The sequence below is a fragment of the Argiope bruennichi genome, chromosome 7 (genome assembly GCF_947563725.1).
Source record: "Argiope bruennichi chromosome 7, qqArgBrue1.1, whole genome shotgun sequence".
Taxonomy (NCBI): Eukaryota; Metazoa; Arthropoda; class Arachnida; order Araneae; family Araneidae; genus Argiope; species Argiope bruennichi.
In genome coordinates this window covers 28,970,385-28,979,402 of record NC_079157.1, presented here as the reverse complement: position 1 = coordinate 28,979,402, position 9,018 = coordinate 28,970,385, and the positions used below count along the sequence as shown (strand labels likewise).

The following is a 9,018-nucleotide window of genomic DNA, read 5'->3' as shown; positions in this document are numbered from 1 at the left end:
TCCCGCAGATTTATTTTCTTTCCGCAGACTTTAATACATAAGATTTGAATTTATGAAACATCTTTTCTAAACGCATTGCAGATGTAAAATTTCAGCATATTTCTATTTTCAATGCGCGTGCAATTAATAGTTACTCCCAAGTAAAAAAAAAGACTTACAAAAAAAAAAGACTTACAAAAAATTACATTCATTTTCCTCATTCATACGTACCAGCAAATTTATCACTACAAATTTTCTCGTATCAAAAAAAAAATGTTTATATATGTCAGTAATTATTTCCTTAAATTGATTCGATGAGAGAAAGTTTTATTACACATTTTGTAGTTTTTCTTTTCCATGAATAAGGACATGTTTCTTTAAATTTCCTCCGTGAGAAAATGCTCTATTGCAGACATCACAAGTATACGGTTTTTCTTTCGTATGCGTCAATAAATGTCTCTTTAAAATTCCCATCCGAGAAAACGTGTTATTGCAGATACTGCAGACATATGGCTTCTCCTTCGTATGCGTCAATAAATGTTTCTTTAAAGTGCTCCGATCAGCAAACGCTTTAGAGCACGTATCACAAATATGCGGTCTCTCTTTTGTATGAGTCAATAAATGCCTCTTTAAATGTTCCTTTCGAGTAAACGTTTCATGACAGGTATCACAAACAAAGGGTTTCTCTTTCGTATGCGACTGTAAATGTCTCTTTATATAGCTACGATCAGAAAATGTCATATAACATATTTCGCAAACATATGGTTTTTCTTTCGTATGCGTCGGTAAATGTTTCCTTAAGGTGCTTGGGTCTGAAAATGCCATAGAACAGGTATCACAAATATACGGTTTCTCTTTTGTATGAGTCCGTAAATGTCTCACTAAAGAGCCCCGTTCAGAAAATGCCGAAGAACAGGTATCACAACTATAAGGTTTTTCTTTCGTATGAGTTCGTAAATGTCTCTTTAAGCTCCCCTGCTGAGAAAACCTTTTATTGCACATCTCACAGGTATGCGGTTGCTCTTTTGTATGAGTTAGTACATGTTTCTTTAAAATTCCCATCCGAGAAAATGCGTTATTGCAAATACCACAAGCATATGGTTTCTCTTTTGTATTGGTTAATAATTGTGGCTGTAAATATGGTTGTAGAGAAGACACCTCACTACACATCTCGAAAACATGCAATTGCTCTGTCATAAACATCCATAAATTTCACTAGCTGTAATCTGAAAATGACTTACTGCAAGGCTCAATTAATTTTCTTGCACGCGAGTTATAATTGTCTGTTAAAAATATGCTTTGTAGCAAATCTTTTCATATAAAAGTCCAATTTGCAATGTTTCTTTTTTTTTTTTTATGGTTTATTAAATTTAGTTAAGGACGAAAAGTACAGCTACATATGCCACAATTACTATCGGTTGAAATTTTACATGAGTCATCCGGCATTTAACTTATATATGCCAATTACATGAATTTTCTTTTCCTGTACCATTCAATTCATGTAAATTCTCACTGATTAGCAAAGCTTTTATTACACTTTTTTGTAACATCAGCCGCCTTCATCGACCATTTCATTCATTCACTGGAAATATTATTTGAAACAAGTTTCATGATTTTTCACAGCTTAATTTCCATGGTGCGCTGTGCGAAATACTTTTAAATTTAAATTCCTGAGACATCCCATCTTGCGGTTTTGGAAGCGATACATGCGTTAAGTTTATTGCTTCAATTCACCTGAAAAAAATAATAATTTCTTCATTAATTTCTATTCTTTATACGAAACATTTAAAATTTATAAAAGCATAACAAAGTTCAATAAAAATATGTATTAAAAGTATCTAATTCATTATGCAAAAAAAAAAAAATGAAACAGAACTTTCTTATCTTATGTTATAAACAAGGTTTAGAAAACATGATACAGTTGGACCCAGATTAATGAATTCATCGGAACCGAAAATTTTATTAGTTAAATCAGGTGTGATTATCAGGATCGATAACAAAAAATTTCTTCATTTACCTAATGGAACATGTCTAACAAGGGGAGGCCATGAGGTTGAAAATTGAGTTCAGGACGAGATTTAGTAATGGTACTATACATTCAGAATGTTCATTCATGAAAACATTAAAGTGCAATAACCAGACAATTTCTAGAAAATGGCCCTCAAATTTTTAGCATAGCTATACCGGATGGGCAAAAAGTCCGTAAAAACTTTAAATTCCTAAAACCCGTAAAATTAAGCAAAAAAAAAAAAAAAAAAAAACGGTTTGTAGATTTAGCATCGATGATAAGTCACGGGATTTTTGTAGGTAAAAAAATAAAATAAAATAAAAAACAGCCTAAAGGTGGAGTTGGTATGAACAACTCAATTGGAAATATACAAATGAGACAGGCGATTATAAATACTTACGCTCTTGATACAGAATCAGTTCTCCGTTGCATGCTTTGTAAACAAGGATGCTATGTGGAAAAGTTAAAAGCTTTGTTGCTGAAGTTGTTTTACCTGAACCAGGAATCAGCAACTGTTGCAATGCGTAAATTCCGACTTCGGAAAAATGTGAAGAATGGGAAAGGACCTTTAACAGTGGCAGCTTGTTCAGCGATTTGAGGAAACTGGATCGCTGGAAGATCGTGTAAGGTCTAATGCAGACACGTTCGGAGCGCGTTGAAGCCGAAATGGAAACATTAGTTTCCGAAACCGCGGCAGGATCTAACAGTGCACGAAAAGCTGGCAGACGCTTGGCATTGTCACCATCCTTGATACGCAACATTCTTTATGGAGTTCTTATTCAGTATCCATACAAATTACAGTCTTGCCGTGAACTTTCAGCAACGGATACTATAGAGAGAGAGGACTCTCTTCAAAATTGAACAAGATTCCTCCTGGGTCTTTAACATCTTGTGGACAGATGAAGCTCTTTTTTCGCTCCATGGTGACGTTAATATACATAAGAAAGGTTAAAGGTTGTTCCATAACTGTCGCATCTGGACGGCGTCAAATCCACGAGTGTACGTTAAGAAACCACTGCATTCCTCCAAAGTCACAGTGCGGTGTGGGTTCACAGGACCCTTCTTCTTTGAAACATAGTGTCCGGTAAATGGATGGAAAACGGTGACTGTAAATGGTCAGTGTTATTTAACGCTTCTGCGCGAAAAGGTTGTTCCATGTTTGCGTGAAAAAGGCGCACTTTCTGCTGTTATGCTTATGCAAGATGGAACAACAAGTCACACTGCTACTCCAGTGAAGGAATTCCTGATACAGACTTTCGGGGAAGAGAGAATCAACAGTAGACGTTGTAAGTTTCCATGGCCTTCTCGTTCACCAGATATGACACCAGCAGACTTTTGGCTATGGGGAAATTTAAAATCCCAGGTGTATCGATGCCGTCCATCCAATCTGTCGAAATTGAAAAGAATCAATCCGCCGAGAAATGTCACGTATACAGCTGGGCATGCTGCACTCAGCCATTGCTGGATTTGTGACACGCCTGTAATGAGTATCACTTGGGGTAGTTGTCATGTTGAACACATATTGTAATAATAAATGATTTGATAACATTATTTTTGTTATTTGCGTGTCTATTCTTTCGTTTATGTACAAAACGCCACCTATCGGCTGTTTTTTGAATTAATTTTTTTCCTTACCTAAAAAAATCCTGTGATTTATCGATGCTAAATCTGCAAACTATTTTTCTTATTTTGCTTAATTTCACGGGTTTTTATGAATTTTTAAAGTTTTTACGGGGTTTTTGCCCATCCGGTACTAATAAATCGTCGCCACTGCCAAGACCCGAGTAGTATAGTGGATAAAGCGCTGGCATAGTTAGTTAGTTAGTTTGTGATTTTTTGGCGCAAGGGCCATATTTGGCAAAGCGCTGGCATAGCGTTCACGAAAGCCAAGTTCGGTCTTGGGCTAGTACATTTTTTTTCTAGATTAGTTTAAAAATTTACAAAAAGTTTATAATTAATATATATTTTTTATTTTTTATGCAAAAATAAATATTTATTCTAGTCAATTCTTGGATTATAATTTAATTTTTAAAAGAAAAATAGCTATTAATATGTTTGCGATTTTTTATATATTCAAAATTACTTAAATTAAACTAAGAATTTAAAGGGGTTTTTAATTAATATATATTCCTTTTTATATGAAAAAATAAATATTCTCAAAATAAATCTATCTCAAATATAAATATTCATTCATTTATTACTTGAATCATAATTTTAATTTTAAGCAGGAAAAATAATTACAAAAGTAACCTAATTGATGATAAATGTTAATAAAATTATTGACATCATAAAAATATTTCATTATTTTTTTTATTACATAGAAACAGAATGGCAACTATCGTAAAAACATTCGAAACAATATAGATGTATTTTGACATATTGCACAATTGTTAAATAATAATTATCCACAAGAGAATCATTAAAAGAAACGATTAGAAAACAAATTTGATTTACCTTCAACAAATCATCAGAAAATCGGGCAGTGTACAAAGCATACCATATAATGTTTCTAAAACTTTTGGTCCATCTGCCTTTGTATTCTATAATTTAACATCTGTTTTCGACTTTTTCTTTTCGATTATTAATACTGAGAATGTTTGCTGATATAATTTTATTAATTTCAGCTGCTGTCTTGATTTACGGATATAAATATCGTTGAATAATAACAAATAATTTATCATTATTAAAATCCAAAAAATTTAAGACTTTTAGTGATTTTAAAATAAAAATAGTTATTTAAATTATTTTTATAGTTAAAATTATATTTATAATTATCTTAAAACTTAAAGATTGAATTATAATTATAATTTAAGAACCGTATGAATGAACATAACTATTTTACATTTAAAAAATAAGTTATAATTATGTATTAAGAGAAAATGCATTTATTTTTCTATGCAAAAATTATCATATTAATTGAAACTATCTTTAAACTATTAAATTAATTTAAGTAATTCTGAATATTTAAATCACATTCATATTTACAATTATTTTTCATCTAAAAATTAAATTATAATCTAAGAATTGAAAGAATAAATAATTATTTATATATACTATATATATATATATTTATTTTTCATAATAAATAATTATTTATTATAATATATATATATTTATTTATTATAAAATAGATATATATTTATTATAAAATATATATATATATATTATATTATAAAAATATATATTTATTATATTATAAAAATATATATTCATTATATGTAATACAAATAATGAACATATTCATTAAACCTTTTTGTAAATTGTTAAATTAATTTAAATTAATGAAGGAAAACAAATACAAAAAAAGATATTAGCTCAAGACCGAACTCGGGTCTTATGAATGCTAATGCCAGCACTTATCCACTGTACTATACGGGTCTCGGTAATGTCGACACTTTATTAGTATATAAGCTATGCTGAAAGTGTGAGAGCCATTTTCTCGAAATTGGCTGGCTATTGCACTTTATTATTTTCATTAATGAACATTCTGAATGTATTCTACCATTGTACTAAATCTCATTCAAATGAATTTTCAACTTCGTGCCTTCCCCTTGTAAGAAGTAACTGCACAAAAATACCTATAATTAGAAAGTTTTGAATGCATAAACTGAAAATACAGCGAATAATTACGCCCTAATTAATCTGAAATTTTAAAGTATGTGCTAAATAATGTCTGGCAATTTCCTTGATTTTTGATGCGAAAAATTACTTTTTCGTCTTCATGAACAGAAGTAAAATATAGCATGATTTACATTCTGTTGTATAAATTATGTTTTAACAGTTTCCAAGCCATGTAACGCATCAGAAAAAGTAACAGATTTAAATCTGTGTTTCTGCATCAGAATTACTATTCATCGGTTCCGATAAATCGACAACTCCATTAACTTCAATTGCACACACAGACAATCCATCATCACATGCGACATAATCGTTACAGTGTATTCTAGAAACTTCGTCTTTCTACAGGGCTCCTATCGAATGGTCAAATGGAAAGATGACTTCTTCGTTTTCATCACTTTACATTTAAGGGCTGGAAACCCCTTTCCAGAAAGTACTTTTTTATTCTGTTTTTAGAAACTCGGTCCCAAGATTGTCTCACAAAATATAGCGTATCCAAAATAAAGATTTTGCATTTTTTTTTTTTCTCTGCATTTTCGTCAAACGATGCAATAATTTTTCTCTTAAGCAACTTACTGTAATTAGCTTTTGCAGAATGAATGATATCAAAATTTGGGTTGCAAATTGTTGTAGCCCACTTATACAAAACACGATTGCAATTTTTTTTTCTTCTTTACATTGCAAATTGGAGGATATTCTGGATAGTAATCAATGAAAAAAAAAATTCTCTTTTGTACCTTCATGTACTACCTATTAAAACATAAAAGAAAGTCTGTAAATATGGAAGAGGTCATCTCGATTTTTTTTTCCTGCTACATGTTTTGTCGGTATGTTCTTCAAATTGTTAAAACATCGAGATTTCACTGTCTTCCTATCAGAAGAGGACTTCAACTGGTCAGTTCCTCAGCATTCATACATTTCACTTCCCTTCATTGTAGGATGGGGAGAAATAAAAAAATAATTTTCTCTCCCACCCACGTGACAGATTGCACTCATGACTTATCTGAAAGGATTTACTCATTACTCACATGTTCTAGACAAAAAGGATGATACCGTAATCAGTTGAAAAGCAATCTAATATTTTTTTAAACCGAAACTGATATATATATATATTTATTTATTTGCAGAGGTGGGGGTCATAAAATCGGGGTTCAAATGCATAATTAATTCCATTTCAACAAAGAAATGTAGTATTAAATATTATATTGAAAATAAATTTTAAAATTAGGAGTAATAAGAATCTTAAATCTTATTCCATTGATATCACTGAAAAGCAAATGGCTAATTTTAAGCAAATTTAATTTAAAGCAACAACAATAAAACGGGCAAAAATATGCTATTTCGGCTATAATTATTATATCATACACTTAATGTAAAAGATCCGAAACCACAATTACAAAGTTCTCCTTAGGCAATAATGAAACCATCAAAATTATTGCTGCAAAATATCTTTTTTTTTTCAAACAATTTTTATAAATTAATTTTTTAAAAATAACAACAACTGTTGCACATTTTTCCGCTATAGAGTACGCAGGATCACATTTGATAGCTTTGGAACAACTGGTGTATCTTTTAACATATGCATTTAGATTCATTAGATATATGTCATTTTCATTTGGCATGAAAGAACTCTTTTAGCAGGGGCTCCAAATTGCGGGTAAAAAAAGAATTCTTTTATTCAACGAGAATCAAGATTCACGGCATGCGACTCACGCTATGGAACTAGACGTTGATCGACAAGCTATTTAGATAGCTATCGTAATTATTTTTATAACTGTTGAGTAAATGAAATATTAAAATTTTCGTGAATTATCCGGCATTTTGTTTTTAACATACAGCAGTACTGCTTGGAGAAATCTACGAATTTAGAGTCAGAAATATTGAGAAAATGGAGAAAAAGGGAACCATTCTTGTTACTAAAGTTTATTCTTATAAAAAAATAAAAATATCGCTAAAGCAAACGAAAATATTGTGTGCCAACGGATTTTAAAACCCTCCGTGCTTTTGCGCATGTTAGGATGGGTTTAATTCGGCAAAACAGAGGCGATAATGAAATAGAACCATCGAAAACTATTCATCGGATACTAAAACGAACAATATTACTCTGTGTGCTAACTGATTGCTTTGATAACTTTCAAAGCAGAAGTGCTGACGGGAGCCATGTCTCAACATCTCAAGATGGATTCGGAAGTCCAAATGACATAATGGAAGGTGCAGTAGTAAGAAGGAAAATTTGATTCCGGTATTTAGTAAAATTCGAGTTTAATGTGCGCCTTATCGAACTGGGGATATGAGCAGTGCTAAGAGGTCGATTAAGATTGCTAAAAAGATAAACAATACTGTAAAACCCGCTTGTTTTATTGAAATACTAGCCACCTTTGGCGACCAGCCAGTTCGCCAATCTTAATGTTCGTTAAAATTTTAATAATTAAATATTTTACGCAATTCCTACTTTAATAGCTTCTTCATCAAAATATTTTAAAACTTCAAATTTTGATGGTCATATAATTCACTCATAATATTATAAAGGCCTTCAGTCATAACGTGATATGTATGTCTCTAATTTTCTGCTAGCACCCGTAGAATTTATGCTTTAAATTAAAGTGGAAAGAATTAATCTTCAATTAATATAATAATATTTTTTACTGAAACAAAGCATTTTTTTTATAATCTGATTACTGAAAATAGAGTCACTCAGCGTTTAAACTTTATGGGCACTAAAGAATATTTTTTTAAATTTATTTAATATCTCAAGAATTTGTCAACAAAATTTTCTTAGATTCATTATGAGCAGATCGATTCATTAACAATGTTTAATTTTAAATACATCAAACACTAAGAAAATAAAACGAATCGTTTAAAATAAACGGTTGAAAACAGGTTTTAAAAAAACTACTTAAAAAACGATGTACTTAAAACTATAAGCATATACAAAAAAATATATAACTAACATAAATACATTTTAATTACAAAAGCATACAACGAACCTAAAAATAATTTAAATCCAGTCCGCATCCGTTGATAATAATTGTCAACGCAATGAGGAATTCAGAACACAATGCGCATGCGTGAATTTTCAACGCCAGTTACGTAACGCAAATACGTGATTTTTTCTACGCCAGTTGGGGTAACGATATGTGGATTAGAAATTTTTAATTTCCTTTATTCTGTTTTATTTTAATTCAAAAGTACTTCAGAATGAATCTGAAAGATCGATTCATTAACAATGTTTAATTTTAAATGCATCAAACATTAAGAAAATAAACAGAATCGTTTGAAATAATCCGCCGAAAAATGTTAACCCTAGCCTCATCACTGTTGGGAGAAAAAAACCTGCAGCCTTACTCATTTGGCGGTGGGGAAAATGGAAGATTTTTTTTGGCGGAAAAATTGGCGGTGGGGAAAATGGAAGA

The 9,018-nt window shown here is 30.9% G+C and overlaps 1 protein-coding gene across 2 annotated transcripts in view; it reads right to left on the bottom strand.

The window, feature by feature from the left end:
• Nucleotides 1–212: 212 nt before the first annotated feature.
• The window catches only part of LOC129976340 (gastrula zinc finger protein XlCGF7.1-like), a 35,128-nt gene continuing 26,322 nt past the window's right edge, over nucleotides 213–9,018 (bottom strand). For both annotated transcript variants that reach the window (XM_056089853.1, XM_056089854.1), the window contains one exon: nucleotides 213–1,713. In XM_056089853.1, the coding sequence (XP_055945828.1) occupies nucleotides 310–1,182 (873 nt within the window). In that variant the 5' untranslated portion in view covers nucleotides 1,183–1,713 and the 3' untranslated portion in view covers nucleotides 213–309. The remainder of the gene's footprint in view (nucleotides 1,714–9,018) is intronic.